Source organism: Hypomesus transpacificus, chromosome 4, assembly GCF_021917145.1.
Source record: "Hypomesus transpacificus isolate Combined female chromosome 4, fHypTra1, whole genome shotgun sequence".
NCBI classification, from domain to species: Eukaryota; Metazoa; Chordata; class Actinopteri; order Osmeriformes; family Osmeridae; genus Hypomesus; species Hypomesus transpacificus.
The window spans coordinates 8,246,289-8,265,195 of record NC_061063.1 but is presented as its reverse complement, the minus strand read 5'-3'; the positions used below and the strand labels follow the sequence as shown (position 1 = coordinate 8,265,195).

General features: G+C 41.7%; 1 protein-coding gene across 5 annotated transcripts in view; it reads left to right on the top strand.

The window, feature by feature from the left end:
- The first annotated feature begins 193 nt into the window (after positions 1–193).
- LOC124467334 overlaps positions 194–18,907 on the top strand; it is a 35,384-nt gene continuing 16,670 nt past the window's right edge. For 2 of the 5 annotated variants that reach the window (XM_047019596.1, XM_047019594.1), the window contains exons 1-35: positions 195–1,227; positions 1,322–1,390; positions 1,672–1,696; positions 1,916–1,933; positions 2,060–2,125; positions 2,289–2,425; positions 2,526–2,642; positions 2,736–2,793; positions 4,026–4,073; positions 4,231–4,299; positions 4,634–4,773; positions 4,874–5,005; positions 5,099–5,156; positions 5,238–5,318; positions 7,459–7,716; positions 7,851–7,903; positions 8,021–8,089; positions 8,181–8,205; positions 8,301–8,321; positions 9,000–9,062; positions 9,174–9,313; positions 9,447–9,566; positions 9,642–9,699; positions 9,806–9,844; positions 10,030–10,083; positions 10,253–10,398; positions 10,487–10,603; positions 10,942–10,987; positions 11,104–11,175; positions 11,902–12,456; positions 12,541–12,648; positions 15,902–16,035; positions 16,175–16,276; positions 18,171–18,225; positions 18,495–18,623. In XM_047019596.1, the coding sequence (XP_046875552.1) occupies positions 1,204–1,227; positions 1,322–1,390; positions 1,672–1,696; positions 1,916–1,933; positions 2,060–2,125; positions 2,289–2,425; positions 2,526–2,642; positions 2,736–2,793; positions 4,026–4,073; positions 4,231–4,299; positions 4,634–4,773; positions 4,874–5,005; positions 5,099–5,156; positions 5,238–5,318; positions 7,459–7,716; positions 7,851–7,903; positions 8,021–8,089; positions 8,181–8,205; positions 8,301–8,321; positions 9,000–9,062; positions 9,174–9,313; positions 9,447–9,566; positions 9,642–9,699; positions 9,806–9,844; positions 10,030–10,083; positions 10,253–10,398; positions 10,487–10,603; positions 10,942–10,987; positions 11,104–11,175; positions 11,902–12,456; positions 12,541–12,648; positions 15,902–16,035; positions 16,175–16,276; positions 18,171–18,225; positions 18,495–18,623 (3,406 nt within the window). In that variant the 5' untranslated portion in view covers positions 195–1,203. Of the gene's footprint in view, positions 1,228–1,321; positions 1,391–1,671; positions 1,697–1,915; positions 1,934–2,059; positions 2,126–2,288; positions 2,426–2,525; positions 2,643–2,735; positions 2,794–4,025; positions 4,074–4,230; positions 4,300–4,633; positions 4,774–4,873; positions 5,006–5,098; positions 5,157–5,237; positions 5,319–7,458; positions 7,717–7,850; positions 7,904–8,020; positions 8,090–8,180; positions 8,206–8,300; positions 8,322–8,999; positions 9,063–9,173; positions 9,314–9,446; positions 9,567–9,641; positions 9,700–9,805; positions 9,845–10,029; positions 10,084–10,252; positions 10,399–10,486; positions 10,604–10,941; positions 10,988–11,103; positions 11,176–11,901; positions 12,457–12,540; positions 12,649–15,901; positions 16,036–16,174; positions 16,277–18,170; positions 18,226–18,494; positions 18,624–18,907 lie in introns of all 5 variants that reach the window. The other 3 variants (XM_047019597.1, XM_047019595.1, XM_047019598.1) reach the window with 3 other exon arrangements.

Here is an 18,907-nt window from a genome sequence, read left to right as displayed (position 1 = left end):
AGAAACAGGAATCAATAAGATTTGAGGTCAGGGTAGGCATGGTGTAGAGTTTGTTCTAATCTGGGTGGAGAAGAATACAAGGTTAAATGCCAGACTAAGTTCTTTGTAGTTTATTTATAAGAAATAATGCAATCAAACAATGAATACAGCACAACAAGAGGGGGGGGGGGGGGGGGGGCAGACCAGACACAAAGGTCTGAAGATGTCCAGGGGCAAAAGGATACATCCTCCACAGCCTAGTGAATCTTCTTATCTCTTGATGTTGACACTTTTACTCTCAAGAGCTGTAATGCCCATTGTGCCCTCTCAGGTCCCATGATGTGGTCATCTCGTCGGCCTTGTCGTTAAACAGCTGTCTCCAGACTTTATTGCTTTCCTCTCCTCACTAAAAATATACTTTCTCCTGAGCAAGGCCTATTTCTCACTTTCACAGACAGTCACATCTTGGTGCATGTGAGACGTAGAACATTTGAAATAGCAGCATTGAATTAGCAGTATGAATTTAATTCCTCCACACCATCCAGTGTTTCCCCCAAAAATCTCACCAGATGTCGCTACTGGCTCTATGAAAAATCCTACACGATGATGACGTAAATACCAAACAAAGTGGGCCCCATGTTGGGATGTGACTTTCTATGTCAACACGGAAGGACTATCACAGGTATTCTGCTGATTCTCACAACGGAAGTGGAGTTTGCCAAAGTCACAGAAAGTCACCAGATTTGTCGCAAGGGAAGATGAAAACCTTTCACCGAAAAGTCGCTAAATATAAATCTCGCTAAACTTGAAACACTGAACCATCCAACCCCGCAAAACCGCAGCTACCTTCTCGCAGAGCTTTCTCGGTCGGAAAAACAAAGCCCCGCCTATCCTGTATAAAAAACTAAAAACCCCCCCACCCCTCTTGCAAACTGCAAAATTGTTAAACAAGCTAACGGAAATACCCCTTCACGTGGAAATCCGACAATGGTAGCCTGATAATAGCTATTTTGTGGAACCAGTCATAACGTTTATCTGTGTTAACTTTTAAAAGGCAGTTTAAAGCTGACCATTTGTTAACCGTGAAGACAACGTTAGTTGAACAGCAAGTTGTAAACATCTCGTCTACCACACTACACAAAAGGTTCGACTATTTATAAGGCCAAGTCTTTGTTGGCTGCATGCAACTAACGGATGAGTTGTTTTGATTGATGAGACTTAAAAATGGAAGACGAAGTAAAATGTCAGGTGAGCTGTGTGATTATTGGGACTGTCATTGATGCAAGTGTTCTATCTTTTTGAAAAGAGCAGATATGGTGTGATTCGCATTTCTCTGATTTAGGTGTGTGGTCTCAAGTTTACCAGCCTCTGCCAATTTCAGAAACATGTTCGCGCTGCTGCACATCAACAGGTGAGAGAGAACATTATGGAGCCTACACATTTCACACATGTTTTATGCATTTAACAATGTATGCTTCATGTTTTGGCTACCCGCAATGTTTTTGGGGCTATCTCGTTTTTTATGATCATTGACCTATGCACGTTTTAAACTCTATCTTGTAAATCGCTTTGGATTAAAGGGTCTGCTAAAATGACAACATGTAAATGCTTATTTCTGTCTGTCTCTGGCTAAATGTCATTTTTTCAATACTTATGGATTGTTGTCATTAATTCAAAACATCTCATTCACAGAGGGTTGCGGAAATATTTCAGAAAGGTATTTACATCTGTAGGCTAATATGAATAAGCCTTTTATTTTATTTTTAATTAATTTATACATTTTACATATGGAGTATGTAAAATGACACCAATTTTATGGCGTTGTTTTGTAGCCTTGTAGTGTGATTTGTTGCAGTGGTTTTCCCCCTTAAATATGTTCACCTCACTTTTTACATCGTTTACATCCACCTTACTTCCTTCCCTGCTTTCTCTTCAGACGTCCACAAGGGTCCAGGTAGGCCAAGTCAACAAATCCAAGCTGGAAATTTTACATTTCTAGACCCTACTCCCTCGGGGCAGTAGGCAACATGCTGGTGAAGTGGAAGTCTTCCCTGTCTTATCCTTTCTCTTTGTTTTGTAGTCTACTTCCCAACCATTTTGGTCCCGTGTAAACTGTCCAAGTGCCTTTCCAAATGCCCGCTCATAGGTCAGTGTATCAAAGGGACTTTCTCTGTCATTATTTCATATCTTACATCCTTCAGATGTAAACATCAAAAACAAACAATTGTATTAACTTATTTTAAGGTGTTACAAAAAAGTGAATGGTCTCACAACTTGCATCCCCAATTAAATCATCTATCTCTCCTTAGGTCTGAATGTGATGACTTTGTGTATAAGCTCAGGGTCAAAAGATCTGTTCTATCTGTGTCATGTGTGTGAGGAGAAGTGTTCCTATGGAAACCTCGTGGAACACCTTGCCTCACCTTTCCACTATTCCAACTACTATGTGAGTCTTAATAATGTCCTCCCCTTCCAAACCAGACCATACTAGATGTTGTTTTGCGGTAGACGGTTGCATTGACGATATGTGTGTGTTTGTGTTGTAGAGTTACACAGAACCTGATCAATTGAGTTTCGCATGGCTTTCTGACACAACGATGCAGAGCCATCTACTGCCTCTGGCTCTCAAAGAGGTGGAGAGTAAAGGGTCTGGGCAGATCTGTGTACGTGGGAGGTTTTTCCCCAAATTTCTCAATAATTACACAAAGACGTTGGCTAGCCATTTGTTTAATCCCTTCATGTTTGACTCTGTGTAGATATTTGACATGCCGGGTGAGGTGCTTGACAGTTGCAAGGGAAGAGCCTATTCCAAAGGTATAGTATTGCAACTGTTGTGGAAAAAACATCACACTGCTGTAATTATGAAGATGGAGAAATGGTTATAGATTATATGATTGAAAATGAACCTCTGAATCACCTTTTTACTTTTATATGCTATATTACTGAAAACCAGATGCAAAGTTGTTGACTGATTAGTATTACCACTAAAACATAGAAGACACAGAGGCCAAATGTGGAAGACCAGATAGAGTTTGAGTGCAAGAGAGAGAAGTGTGTGTGTAGGCCTCTCCCATGAAAAACTACAAAGCCCAGATATTGAGAACTACAAGCGCCAGACATCAGGGGACAGATTTATGTCCTTAAACTCTGTATAACCTGTGCAGCTGGGCTGCAAGGCCTCACGTGGGCACTGGAAGGAGAACGTTAGGGAAAGTCCAGGCTATTCAAATTCTGTGGCAATGGACCAACCGAGAGTGAAATGCTTACATGAATCTGTGACCACATATAATGTACCAGTGATGAAATATCATAAAACAACGGAAAACAAATATATAAGCAAATGTCCGGAGAAAAATTTCAGTCAGACTCCGGGGTCTACTCACGTTTGTTGGAATCAATCCTTTGTGTTAGATTCGAATAAACACTTTGCATCATACTCATCTGCCGTTTTCCATGCTGATTTAAACTTTGATATTGGTTAAGAACTTAGACTATTATTTCGACCACACAACAGTACGCTGCAGAGGATAACTTAGTTTGAAACATTCATTGTGTTATTAAGTTGTGTATTCTCTTTACATATCATTAACTAAGAGGTCAGTGGGGATTCTAGCCACAGGCTAGACACCCCCAGTATTTATTGCAGATCTGCAAGGCCCAAATGTCTGGTACACTTCCAAACTAAGTGTCTCAGAGGTTTGGACAACAAACACAAAATGATGGGTAGTTTTATAGTATCACATTGTTTAGTATTGTCTAGTTTGCCCTGTCCCCTGGAACCCAGGTGAAGTCAGGTGAAGTCAGGTGAAGTCAGGTGAGGTCAGGTGAGGTCAGGTGAGGTCAGGTGAGGTCAGGTGAGGTCAGGTGACAGATACCCAAGCTGACTTTAGCAAGCATAGCGTAAAACATTGCACAATACATGGCTATTGACCAACATTTACCAAGACCAGCTTTTTAGGTGGATTCATAACTGCATTGACAAGGCTATCCTACTATAAAAGCAAGGACGATGTCTGACCTTAAATACTTGCCCTTTTTTTTTCTAGTGATGCAGTGTCTCACTCAAACTGAATTGCTAGCAGAGCGAATCACAGGTAAGTTACATCACTGTGGCAGTTGATCATAGTTCAGAGAATCTCTGTCATGATGTGCGGAACACGGATATGCACATATCTTTGTGTCCATTTAGTTTTCCAACGCATTAATTAATTCCCTCTGTCCGTCTATTCATTTCCAATCTTTCCCTCCTAGCTGGCAGACCGAAACAAATATCCTTGCAGGAATACATGAATGACCCCAACAGAAAAAACCCTCTTCTAGGTAAGTGAGCAATTTGCTTATAAAGACACCAATGTCTTTACATTCAGATTCTGCTTGTTCTCCTTGTCTGTGATAGCGTCTGTGTAGTCTCTAGGGGGTCAGATGGCTGAGCGGTTAGGGAATTGGGCTATTAATCAGAAGGTTGCCGGTTCGATTCCCAGCCGTGTCAAATGACGTTGTGTCCTTGGGCAAGGCACTTCACCCTACTTGCCTCTGGGGGAATGTCCCTGTACTTACTGTAAGTCGCTCTGGATAAGAGCGTCTGCTAAATGACTAAATGTAAATGTAATGTCTCTGTCCAGTGACCTTGAATGTTCCACCCCTGTTCCTGTAGGCCTTCAGCACATAGTGGAGTACATCTGTAAGGTGCCATATAGAAAGTCAGCCTACCTGTGTACACTATGTGCCAGATCTCTGCCTGCCAACAAGATCATCAGCCACATTCTTGGCTTTGACCACATTTACTGGTATTTAGTAAGTATCTGTGTGGGTTTTTTTTGTTTTAAGTGTCGGACCATGAACAAACTTACAAATGATACATTTCCTCATGCATTGTGTGTGTGTGTGTGTGTAGAAAGAGTGGCACCCTTCCACACTACTAATGAAGGACTGCTACAAGATCTACAGCAGCCGATTTAGCTCCATGATGCTCAATGTAGCCAGTCAGGCAGAAACTATCAGAGGAACAGCCAACGCTGACATCAAGGTCCCTAACCTTATGCTTCTCTTTGGGATTGACCATTTGGCACCGTGTGATGTTAATTTAACCTCATGCAGTGTGGGTGTTCTTCCTTAACAGCAAGTGGAGTTGGAGCCAGCTTTGTTTACATCAGTGGGCTTCTCTTGCTATAAAAGAGGTACGAAGACAGACACACACACACAGGCTTCGCATGTGTACATATGCAGACTGTAACTGATGTTTCCTGGTGTGTTTGAAGCATTTGAAAGGCTGGAGTCCATCAGAAACCATCGCAAGGAGAGCAGTCTGAAGACCATCCCTAAACCAGGAGATAAACTGAGTAGGTATTCCTGTGTTCTTTTAACATGATACTTGAAATGGTCACATGGGAACCTCTAGAAACTACTTATCTGAACTGGGAATGCACTAATGTCCGGTAGAGCTAAGCTTGGCAGGGAATATGCTTGAGGCTGTAACTTGTCATACAGAATATTGGTAAGTTGGATATGTTACTAGTGACTTATATTCACTGGAGTGAAGGTGTACAAAGATAAGTACTGTCAAATATTAGAATGATTAACATAGTGTAATTATGCTTCAAAGGGAATAGATGTGATGGTGTAACTCAGCAAGGTCCTGCAAGCTTTCTCGAGCGAGAGACCTAAAGAATTATTTATAGAGCTGTGTAAAGTTCACCAAGTGACCTATGGATCTTAGAGAAAATACCTTTCTAAACTCATCCTATCAACTAACCACTGTTGTAGAAAACAGATGTCCTTTCGAAGGAAGAGTAAAAATAGTCAAATGCAAAATATCTTTCAGCAGCTCAAGGCAGCTCGATGGTTTATTCAGCAAGGCACGGTTCGTTCACAAGACATACAATGAAAGACAAAGACCTAAACCCCAATCTCCCAGTCTTATAGCCCAAATGACAATAATTCCCCCGCCCTGGGAACTTCTATGGGGGTATCACACCCACATCCTGAGTGCTTGGTGTTTTGGCTGGTAATATTGTTGATGAACTTCTTCAACAGCTGAAGAAAACATTTCTACTGACTCCCCCTCAAATGTCCTAGGCCTTGGTCCTTGAAGCAACATAACTCCACTTCAACCCTTCTCGACCCAAACTTACCCATCCTTCATCACTAGTTCTGGCAACCCTTATTACTTACTATTTCCCAATACTAGGTGAATTTACCCGAACCTAGTTGTTGTCACTTACTTTCTACTATTCTGGTCAGAACCAGTCTGCAGAGTGGAGTTTTATGAACTGCGTAGTATTATAACTGCGTAGTAGTCAGCCATTTTAGGCCCATCACTCTGACCTGGTGGAACCCTGCCTAAGTTACTTGCTTAGCTGTCCCATAATCATTAATTTCCCACGACACCATTAAGACGAGTGTGCAAGATAATGATGTTTGATTGAGTTTATTACAAGCTTGCAGGCTAGTACAGAGTTGCAAACATTGAGCACGTTTGTAGAAATGTTTCCCCCAAGAGTGCCAAGCTCAAAAACTGGTCCTATATATAGGTCCTAAATAATCTTGCTGAAGCCACTCAGTTTTCATTTACATTTATGCATTTAGCAGACGCTTTTATCCAAAGCGACTTCCAAGAGAGAGCTTTACAAAAGAGCATAGGTCACTGATCATAACAATGAGGTAGTCCCAAACATTGCAAGCAGCCAAAACATGAAGCATACATTGTGAAACAACTAAACAAGTGCCAAAAGGGAAGACCCATAAGAGCATGCAGTTATACAAGTTACAAATTAAAACAACATGAACCACAAAAAGTGCAGGACTGTACCTGTAGAAGAACAATCAACAGTAGAATATAGAACAATCAACAGTTAAAGTATTTTCACATTCTATACGAGTGACCTCCTAGCCTATTTGGCAAGATTTGAGCTGTAGTATCTATATTTATTTGGGACGGATTTACTTCACATCGTAGGGGCCAGGAAATAGTGTCATGATAATAATCGTGTTGAGGACTTGACAGATGAAGTACATAGATATGCAATTAAAAGGTTTGATAGTTTATTCACTAGCTTGGATCATCAGACAAGCAGTAAGCATATATTGTGTAAATGAAACGGGCTGTAGGAGTTAAGTACTACTCAGCTCTGCTGATACTTAAACATGCACCACACCAAGACAAACGTTGTGTCATCTCGGAATTTGGGGCACCCTGTCTGCACCGTCTCCAGCTCAACAAGGCCTCTTGGTCTTCTTCCAAACAACAGTGGGGGAGAAATCAGTGAAGGTCAATGTAGGAATTGATACTTGGAGACAGACTTTCCCGCAATAATACATCTTTATTACAAGTAACTAAAACCGAGTCTGTCTGAAGAGTAACTGAACTTTCAAAGAGAAAGGAAAGATCTATGATTACCATACCAAATCATATCCCAATTTAAAACGTATTTAGCACTTTAAAACTAATTGTAAAATATCAATGTGAATATTCTCCTGCAGCTTTAAAGACCCTGGAGGGTGTCGCCACTCAAGCTGAGGTTGTTTCTGCTGTCAATGTCCTTTCTACACCGAATGGAAAAGCTAAGGGTAATGCTAATGCTACGGGCAATGCCAATGCTAATGCTACAGGCAATGCTAATGCTAATGCTACCGCAAATGCCGAGACAAATGGTAAGGCTACAGCTATAAAGGCCTGTGATGTTGAATCGCCTCAGACCTTCACAACTGAGCTTCAAATCACCGGCACCGAGCCTCAAGGTGTGTAGTGCATTGTTCAAAATGCTATGGTGTAATGTGTAACTTTGTGTATTCGCACACATTTGGTACTTTGCTATTGATTTAGGTTTGTGTTCTGTGCTGTGCTTTTTCCTTATGTCATTGACCCTTTATAGTTCTCGATCCAGCTGTAGAGACTTGGAAGCGAAATGCCAGGCTGAACTGTGTGGTGAGAACACATTTTTGCTGAAAATATAGTCCATGTTTCTGACCTGGACCATGCACTTGTAATGTTCCGTGGCAGTGCTCTTTCAGTGAAGAAATGTATATTTGGGTTTTCTTGCAGAACTGCAAAATATCATTCCTGTCATTCAAGAAATACAAGTTGCATCTGTTGAGTATGGTGCATGTGAAGGTGTGCTATAATCGTCTTTGGTAATCAACATTTACAATGCTAAACACTAATTGTTTTTATTTTATGGACTGATTGTTTGTTTTGTCTCTAGGTGCTGAAAAAAATGTTTGGACCAGGTAGTACTTACTGATTCTCAGTGACATTATCAACATAAGTGACACTAAAAGTAATCTAATGCTATTCTTTGTTTCATTTATGTTCTGGGCAATAGAGAATGGCTGTAATACTAATGGTAGGTTTCACTTTAAGTCATTCATGTGCAGTCACAAGTCATGAACACCTTATATATGAAAATATTTATAAGATATGATAAATAATAATATTCAAGCTTTAGAAATTCAAATAGAACAAAATTCTGGCTGCTCAAATTCGAATGTTGGATGTTGCAATCAGAATTATTTTTGGTCTTACTGTTTGAATTTGAGCAACCTGAATTTCTGAATCTTGAATTTTGTAATCCTATTATTTATTTATTTTTACTTCGTTGATCGCTCAAAATACATTTTGCTGTGATGTATTTGAATCAAACTGTTTGACTCGTGTGGTGTTGTTAAACGTGTAATAAACGCAAATTAAGTGAACGGCTATGTTGTTGTAAAATATTTAAGCTATGCAAGTGGGCCGCTAAGTTGAAAAGGTTGGGAATGGCACAGAGAAGGTCAGGAGCTTGAACTAAAATAGATTTGGGCAACAATAGTGTGTCATGAGTCCCAGAACAGAATAAATCAGACTACTGCAGGGACTGTTAGTAAAGGCAATGCAGTGAGTATGAGGGTGCATGGAACAATATTCCCAAATATACATGTGCGCCATGAAGGGGTCTTACAATTTCCTCAGCTGCTGTGAATAAAATATGTTTACATCAACCTTTTGGGCACATCTAATACTCCTTTCTTCTTTCCATTTGTAGTGTCTCTGCCACACTTAAACATGTATGAGTGCCTCAAAAACTGTAAGCATATACCATCCATTGGTAAGTGTTAACCAACATATTTACAATAGCAACCATTCTGATGTTTCTTGTCTGATTGTTCTGGAATATCACAAGCTCCCCTCTGACAGTTCTGGGGATCTTATTTTCCAGGTATTGATTCGATGGTGGTATGTGTGACCACTGAGGAACCGCGTTCACCCTTGATCTTGTGCAATGTTTGCTGGGAGATTGTACCTGAATCCGTAATTTACACTCACCTGGTCTGTCAAAAGCACCTGTTACAGACACTGGTGAGCCCAACTAACAAGATCATTTTTAAAGGGACTACTCAGCTTCCATTCAGACATTTGCTGTTGCAGCATGTTGAGATGGTTGTCATACTACTGCAGTGTTTTGTGTGGTAACTAGTCAAGTGTTTGACAGAAATTACAGTGCCCAGACCGACTCCCATTTGGCTGGGATGAAACTATGCCTGTATCCTCCCTGAAACCCCTAGCCTATATGGAGGAACAAGCACGTGCACAGAAACCGATGATGATCAAGGTAATAAACTAACTCAAATATGGGAGGTGCTATTTTGTATCCGTTGGATCTTTTAACACGCTCTCTCTCGCACAGATCTTAGACCTTCCAGCCAGACTTTTTTCCATCAGACAATCGCGCTCCGTTTCTTATGGTAGGACTGATCACAACCTGGCACAAGGTTACAGTCTGTTGCTTCTACTCTTGTATTTTGTTCTCACTCTTGTCTCGTTTCCCCTCTACGTGACTCTGCTCTCCAGTCAAGGACATCCTCAATAGGTTTGCAAAATATCTTCAGGGTGGGCACACATTTTATTCATTTTATTACTGTCTCTCTCTCTCTGGTCCCCTTTCAAAAGTAAATGCAGTATTTGTATGTCACTTTGGATAAAGGCACCTGCTTAATGAATTGGTGAAATGTTAATGTCATGTAAAAGTACTGTTTACATTTGTGTGTAAGTTGGCATGTGCTTGTCTCCTGTAGGTGACCCACTGTTCCAGGGGCACAATCTATGGGAAAGCAAGTATCCCCTGCTGGGTAAGTTGAAAAAGAAAAAAATATATACTAAAAGGTTGACACATTAGTTTCTGAAGAGGTTTAATTCAAGTTGAGGTTGGATCAATGCTTGTTCCAAAATTAAATCAATCAATTTAAATGAAACTTCTTCACCTTCTCTCTGCCTTCCTCTCTTCTTTCCATGCCTTAGGTCAACAGTTTCTGGTTCAGTATAATTTAATCGGAACGGGGATGGCACCTTCGGTACCCGGATACCTGTGTCTGCTCTGTGAGAAGAAGTGCGTTGTTGATGTTTGCAGCCATGTCTTCAGCTACAACCACGTTACTGCTTTTCTTGTAAGCATACAAATGGTGATAACGTAGACACATGCCTTCACCAGGGGGTCGTCATGGGAACGTCTTACTGATGTGTGTTCATGTGTAGGAGTGTGCTCACCCAGGCACACTGAAGGACATGGTGTCTGGTACAAAGAAAAGGCATGATGTTCTGCTTGACCTTGCAAAACAGGCTCAGAAAATACATCCCACAGGAGGTGTACAGGTAATACCCATGCAAACACTTATAGACTTGCAGTGCATCAGAATCAGCTTTATTCGCCAAGTAAATTAGCACAAACAAGGAATTTACTGTGGCAGGAAGGTGCATACGAGAAACATAAATCTTAAATATAAAATGTAAAACATTTCGAAATAATTCTAAACGATACTGTACAATATAACATATAAAATGCCTTACACCCCAATTAATGTTCCGCATCCAACACTGCAGAACTGTTATTCAAAGTCCACTGCTTTCATGGGAAGAATGTTAACTATTAGATGTAGCTAGTATTTCCACCTGCCCTGACCATATCTCTTAACAGTGTTTTCTTTCTCCAGAATCTTATGAAATATACAGTGCATAACTCAGCCGAGTATAAAAAGGGTCAGTTTGTGTGTGTGTGTGTGTGTGTCTACACTCGTATTGTCTGCACGGTATGAAACACAAATTATTGTAAGTTGTCAGGGTCAATTTTGTGAACTCTTTGGACTATGTTGCAGCCTTGGAAATCCTGAATAGATTGGCGTACGGGAAAAAACTGAAGCCTGTGTTGAAAGAGGGTAGAAAGCTGGGTAAGATGACGTTTTTTCTTGGGGGGGGGGGGGATTGGGGGATTTTGTACAGTTTTGAGGGGGATAATTTTTCATGGATTTTTTTATTTGCTAGGAATAGCTTTGTGTATGTGTTATATGTGTTTTTTATATATATATATATATATTAGTGCTGTCAAACGATTAAAATGTTTAATCGCGATTTATCGCATTAATGTCATAGTTAACTCGCAATTAATCGCACATTTTTATCTATTCTAAATGTCACTTGATTTCTTATTTTTATGGTCTTATTAACAAGGATAACTTTTTAAAATTTAACTTTCCATTCAGAATCTTATGGGCATCTATTTCGGCATCTCGCGCTGGCCATCCCCTCAAAACGTAAAGTTAACCTACTACTCTTTAGCCAGCTCACAAGCCCAAACAAGTGTGTGTAGCGTGCCTGTTGTTTAGTTTCCGGTCTAGCTAGATCCGGTGTGGTGTTGTAGTTTTTCTAACGTCAGTAGTTGTTGCAACAGCATGTGAAAAAAAACTACAACGTTTGCTAGGCCAAAAAGAACGTTAATCGCACGATAAAAAAATGTACGCCGTTAATTTGGGTTTGCGTTCACGCCGTTATTAACGCGTTAAACTGACAGCACTAATATATATATATTACAATAACAATAACAATTATAACAATAATATAACAATTTTTTACTTAAAATTTAAAGTTGAAAGATGTCTTACAAATGTTTGTCTCAGTTCCTTCAGATCTGGTTTTGCGTGACTCACCAGAAAAAGACAAGATGACAGGTGCCATACATAAAACCATCAAAGAAACTGACACAACCACCCAGGGGGCTGTGCAAACGAGTCGCAAAGACCCTGACAGTGAGACGTCTGACCAGAATGGCATGGACTGCAGAGAGACTGGAACAGGGACAGCGAGTGAGACTTTGAAGGACACTGGAAAGGAGTCTGATTCTGAAACTGTGGCGGAGCCTAAAAAGGGAACAAGGAACGACAAAGACAGAGAGTCGAGGGAGAGAGAGCCCAAGGAAGACACTGTGGAAACGACAGAGAAGAGCTCCAGGACTACCAAGAAAAATACGACCCGCAAGGAAACAGAGAGGCAGCCAGAGAACAAAAATGTTGCAAACATTGCAAAGAAAAGACCCCTGGTGGAATGTGTTAGAATACTTAATGATGATGAAGAAGAAACTGGCAAGCTTTGTGAGAGCGAGGCAAAGAGTAAGACCGGGGGAGGAAGTGTCAAAAAGAGAAAGATGATGGCTCCTTCTGAAACGACTGGGAAAGGTGGGTATCCCTGAGTGTGGGTTTTGTCTGCATGTCATCATTTGTGTTAATGTGCATTTGTGCTCTTGTTTTCTTGTTCTAAAGCATGTGGTGTAGTTGGAGCTGACCCTCCTTCAGTCACTCCCCCATCTGTCTCTCCAACCTATCAGCTTTGGAATTACCTGAAGACTCCCCAACGAGAACCTGTGATTGGTCAGTATGGCTGGATGCAATACATCAAGATTTATTAGCTTTCTGAAGAGGTTGCGTTGATAGTTTAGAACTGTGAATAGGTTTTCATAGCTAGGTGTTGTCAGTTGACCCTGACTGACTCCCAGCACATTAGCTCTGAAATGATCATTGCTATGATGTTGGAAGTCGAGACTGTCGCCTTCAACATCAGGTTATTTGCAGCCGTCAATCTCAAACCATGTAGTTGCCGTGATAAATATCACAATACAAGACGCAGCATTTGTAATACAAGGTAGCTGTCCTTTCACAAATGTTGGAACCCCCCCTCCTAAACATTGCGAGTTATCTAGTTGCTGTTGTGGCTAAAATCGTACATTTACGTTTCACTTGTCCAAAGTCACTTGTCCGGGTAGAGATTGTGCCTTTGAATTACAAGGTTAAATGCCAGACCAAGTTCTTTGGAGTTTATTGATAAGAAATGATGCAATCAAACAATGAATACAGCACACCAAGGTGTCTCAGTCTAGATCAGTAAAACCAGTCGATGATACCAGTGTAACTTCACAGAGCAAAGAGTCACAGAATAGATCAAACAAAGGCCTTTGTGAGAAAGTAGTCTTGACAGAAGTCAAAAAGAGTTCCAAATTCTGTCTACCTGCCTCGAGGACACAGGTCTTGTATCCCTCATGAGAGGGAGGTGTTTGTCAGGTGATTGGTCAGAAGACAATGGGGAGGGGATGTGGTCATCCTATTAGGAGCAGGGTTTCCCGCAAAACATGTTAGTTAAGGTGGTAAGGTGGGGTTTGCTGCAGAGAAGGGAGACTGGCGTTGGTCACGGTTTTGAATGGAAGGGAGAAAACAACAACGTTGGATATGGCTGTTTTTTTGTTGTTGTTGTTGTTTTTTAAGGCTGCAGTCGTGTGTTGCTTAGGCAACCGCCTTAACTGAAAAGTGCTGCAGGAAACCCTGAGGTGTCCAGGGCGTTCGTGGTAGCTCAGGGTGGGCAGTCCAAGGGCCTAATGATGTGAAGGGGGACAGACAAGACCCAAAGGTCTGATGATGTAAGGGGAGGGGGGGGGGGGGGGGGGGCAGAGTCTCCGAGGTGGGGGAGCAGACCATCCCTAGGTCTGATGACGTAAGGGGAAGGTGGGGCAGGGTCTCCAAGGGGGGGAAAGGACCATCTGAGGGACTGATGTTCAGAGAGAAAGGGGGGCAGGGTCTCCAAGGGAAAGGGGGATCAGAGGGTGGGCTGTATATCCAGGGGTGGGACAGACCAGCTTGTCTGATGACATCCATGAGCAAAGAGTTACTTCTTCCATGGCCCAATGCATCTCCTTATCGCCTGATGTTGACACTTTTACTCTCATGCGCAGAGAGGCCCCTTTGTGCTCTCACCAGTCCCTGGGCACCACCATTTAGCCTCCCTAGTCAGCGTGCTGACCTTCTGCATTCCTCCTTACACCAAGAGTTATATTCTACATAACATGGGCCACTTTTCACAGACTTTAGAAACATCCTGTTGCATAAGTTCATCTGTTCTTAATTAAAGCAATTGATCACATTTAGATATATGTTTAGTATTAAGCATTACACATTTTATATACTTGAGGTATTGATTGTTGTAGCAGCATTGGATTAGCAGTATAGATATCATTCCTTCACATTACATAAAACATTTACACAATTTCTGCAGAATGAAACACTTTCTGTTATTTACTGTATTGCAGCTTTGTCCCAAGATCTCTACAGACCGTGCAGCTAATTTAATACTCAACACTTGAACGGGGGCTTATTACTTGAAAGAGGAATTATTTACTGTGTCGTCTCAGTTACACTATAAGGGAGGGAGGGGGGGGGGGAGTAGGTCATCCCATGTCCTGAAGATGTATGGTGTAATGGGGGCAGGGTCTCCAGGGCTGATTATGTATGGAAGTGGGGCAGGGTCTCCAGGGGAAAAGGGGCATCCAGAGAGAAGGGGGGTAGGGTCTCCAGGGGAAAAGGGGCATCCAGAGAGAAGGGGGGTAGGGTCTCCAGGGGAAAAGGGGCATCCAGAGAGAAGGGGGGGGGGTATGGTGTCCAAGAGAAATGGGGCATTAGAACAGGGGTTGTATACAAAGGTCCAAAGGTGGTCAGACGGCCGGTCTGACTCGTCCTGCAGGAGCAAAGAGTTACATCTTCCACGGCCCAAGTATCACCTTATCTATCAAGTTGACACTTTACTCCCCTGAGTTGAGAGGCCCTATTGTGCTCACACCAGTCCCGGGCCTCCCAAGTCAGCGTGCTGACCTTCGATATTCTTACACACACCCCAGAGCTACATTTCAGCATTACTTTAGTCACTACACAGACCCAGAATCATCCTGTTGCATAGACCCATATATTCTTAATTAAAGCAATTGGATCACATGAAGATATAGGTTTAGTATCAGCATTACACATTTTATATAATTGAGGTATTGTTTGTTTTGTTGCAGCATTGGATTAGCAGTTTAGATATCATTCCTTCACAGTAGGCTATCCTCAGTATTTGAAAACTGGCCAGTGCAAGTAACATGACATTTTATTTAGTTTGAATTTTAACTTGTCCAGTGGGGAAAGTACATTTCTCTTCCACTTGACCTATATAAAAATCTATGTCCCGGACAAGCCTTAATGTTGAGCCCTGTAACATGTAAGGATCCCCCATAAGTTATGATGTAGGCCGAGGTCTGTGTTCTATTTTTAGAAAGTCTGTTGTTAGGGGCTTTAAATGACCCAGAGAATGGCGCCACAAGTTGAGAAATCGTACATTCCTCTGGATCAAAGTAGGGGGAGAAGAGGGCATTGCCAAAGTTTAGAAAGAGAAAGCCTCAGACCAGAGGCCAGTGTTGACCTGTTCTTCTAGCATATCCAAAGGGGACCAATATCAGCAAAGGCATAAGGGAATTTTGAGAGTGGGTCAAGCTGACATTGTGGAGATAGGGAAACTCTTACACAAGAGGAGTTATGGAAGTTCCCTAACTGACTGGGGGTAAATTGTGGGTCGTATTGGGAAATAAATTTCAAGGAGGGAGGGGGACCTTGCTCACATTGACTATAAATGTGCTGGATGTCAGAAGTCTCTAGGTTTTTTGTTGTTGTATTTCTGTAAAACCACTGCTGCTTTGCTGAATAAACCATCAAGCTGCCTTGATCTTGAAAGATACTCCTCTCTTTACCCAAAATCTTCTGATGAGCGAAAATGTACCACATTACTTTTACGGCCACAATCACTCAGCAGCCCTTCTCATCCCAGGTTTGAGCCAAGTGATTGAGTGCCATGCTGAAGGCCAAGACCCTTTCTATGTGTGTGAGGCATGCCAGCAGACGGTCAGTCTGCCACAAATCATCACTCATTTAACCTCAGCCTACCACCAGCAAGCCTACATGGTGAGTATGTGTGTTTAAAAATAACATTCCAACGTGTTTCATTTTAGTAACAGGAAGACAAATCTGGTGAGTGTCAAGTATGCAACTTGCATTTGTCTGAGTTTGTCACTTTAGCTCCTGTCTATCTTCCCTATAACAGCAGTCCCAAAACAGATATGTTGTCGATGACGAGAACGTGGTCCAAAGGCTCAGACTTGCTGCTCAACAGCTGGAGAGCGAAATAGGAAGTGGAGTTGCTCAGGTCGGCTATAGACCCCACTTTGAAATTTGCCATTATCTGACTCTTTCCAGATACTGTTGTGTAATAGTTGGTCCAATTCCAATGGTGTCATAACATTCCTGCGTCTCTTACCTGGTGGGTGTCGTGTTGCTTACCCAAATAATTGACTCCCTTGTTTTTCTGTATCAGCCGGGAAGGGCTGTGCTTGTCTAAACCATTCCACCTACAGTGCCCTCCAAAAGTATTGGAACAGTGACGCCAATTCCTTTATTTTTGCTGTAGACTGAAAACATTTGGGCTTGACATCAAACGATGAATGTGAAACCAGAGATCAACGTTTCAGCTTTTATTTCCAGGTATTTACATCAGGATCTGATGCACAAATTAGAAAATATCACCTTTTTGTTCGAACCCACCCATTTGTCACGTGAGCAAAAGTATTGGAACATGTGACTGACAGGTGTGTTTTGTTGCCCAGGTGTGTCCTATTACATACATTATTCAATCAATAAATACCACTGAATGTCTACACTCAGGTTCAGATTGGGTAAGATAGGTTTTGTCTATGCAGACTGTATTCAGAGGTGAAAACAACATGAAAACCGGAGCGCTGTCTTTGGGTGAAAAACAAGCAATTGTGAGTCTTAGAGAAGATGGAAAATCAATCAGAGCCATTGCAGAAACATTGGCCATAGCCAGTACAACCATTTGGAATGTCCTGAAGAAGAAGAAAACTACTGGTGTACTAAGTAACAGACGTCGAACAGGTAGACCAAGGAAAACATCAGCAGTTGATGACAGAAACATTGTGAGAGCTGTAAAGAAAGACCCTAAAACAACTGTTAGTGAGATCAGCAACAACCTCCAGATGGCAGGAGTGAAGGTATCACTATCTACTGTTCGCAGAAGACTTCATGAACAAAAGTACAAGGGCTACACCAGAAGATGCAAACCACTCATTAGCAAGAAGAATAGGAAGGCCAGGCTGGAATTTGCCAAAAAGTGCAGAGATGAACCTCAAAAATTCTGGGACAAAGTTTTATGGACTGATGAGACAAAGATTAACTTTTACCAAAGTGATGGAAAGGCTAAAGTTTGGAGAAAGAAAGGAACTGCTCATGATCCCAAACACACAAGCTCATCTGTGAAACACGGTGGAGGTAATGTCATGGCTTGGGCTTGCATTGCATTCTTCTAGGACGGGCTCATTAATCTTCATTGAGGATGTAACACATGATGGCAGCAGCAAAATGAACTCGGAAGTCTACAGAAACATTTTGTCTGCCAATTTAAGGAAAGATGCAACCAAACTGATTGGCAGAGCCTTCATCATGCAGCAAGATAACGACCCAAAACACACTGCCAAAACAACAAAGGAGTTCATCAGGGGCAAGAAATGGAAGGTATTAGACTGGCCAAGTCAATCTCCAGACTTAAACCCTATAGAGCATGCATTTTACCTGCTTAAGAGGAGACTGAAGGGAGGAACCCCACAAAACAAACAACAACTGAAAGAGGCTGCAGTGAAAGCCTGGGAAAGCATCAAATAGGAAGAATGCAAAAGTTTGGTGACGTCAATGGGTCACAGACTTGCTGCAGTTATTGAAAGCAAAGGATTTGCAACTAAATATTAAGTCTTATTCACTTAAATATGTTTTAAGTATATCTGTTCCAATACTTTTGCTCACATGACAAATGGGTGGATTCAAACAAAATGTGATATTTTCTTAGTTGTGCATCAGATCCTGATGTAAATACCTGGAAATAAAAGCTGAAACGTTGATCTCTGGTCTCACGTTCATTATTTGATGTCAAGCCCAAATGTTTTCAGTCTACAGCAAAAATAAAGGAATTCGCCTCACTGTTCCAATACTTTTGGAGGGCACTGTATATTGAAATACTTGATTGTCTTCAGGTAGTGGAATTGGAGGACTTCTCAGATGACCACACCCAGATGGACTACAACCACGGTAGGTCTAACCTCTCTACGTTACTCACTCAATTTATGTCCTCCTCATTTAAAGAACTGCAGTGTTCTTTCTCCTTTGTGACAAGGGTCCACGCAGTCTCGAGTTTTTACTTGTACACCTTTTAATCAAACCATCGAATAAACGGGTGTCAATCTGGTCATTCCTAATCATTAGCCTTACATCCAAGCTTCCTTACTGAATGGAATGCTGCGTCTATGTTGATTTCATCATACGTCTATGAAAGGCTTACTGTGTTGATGTTTTTCCAGTCCTAGAAATTGTACAGGAGTCTCTGGCACTGTATAGTCGGAGCAAGGACGAGGAAGAGGACCCCGCACAGAGATCCGTCGGCCTGTGGAGCTACCTCAACAACAGTGATAGGAGACAGCCTGTCATTGGTCAGCATATTTGTAGTGTGCATGTGTGCATGCTCTCTGCTGTATATTTCCCGTGGGACCTGTGTTCGACCTACAACGCTGTTCTTTGTGCTACTGTAGTGGAAAATGTTCTACGTCTTCAACCAATTCTCAAAGTTTAAGAACAGCACTGGAACTCAGCAGAGTTGGATGCAAAGTGTTTTATTAGAATTCAGAGTGAAAGAGACTCCCAATAGAACGTGCCAAATCCCGGGAAAACTATTCTTCTCCGGAAATTTCACTTATTTATTTTCTCCCAATTTTTT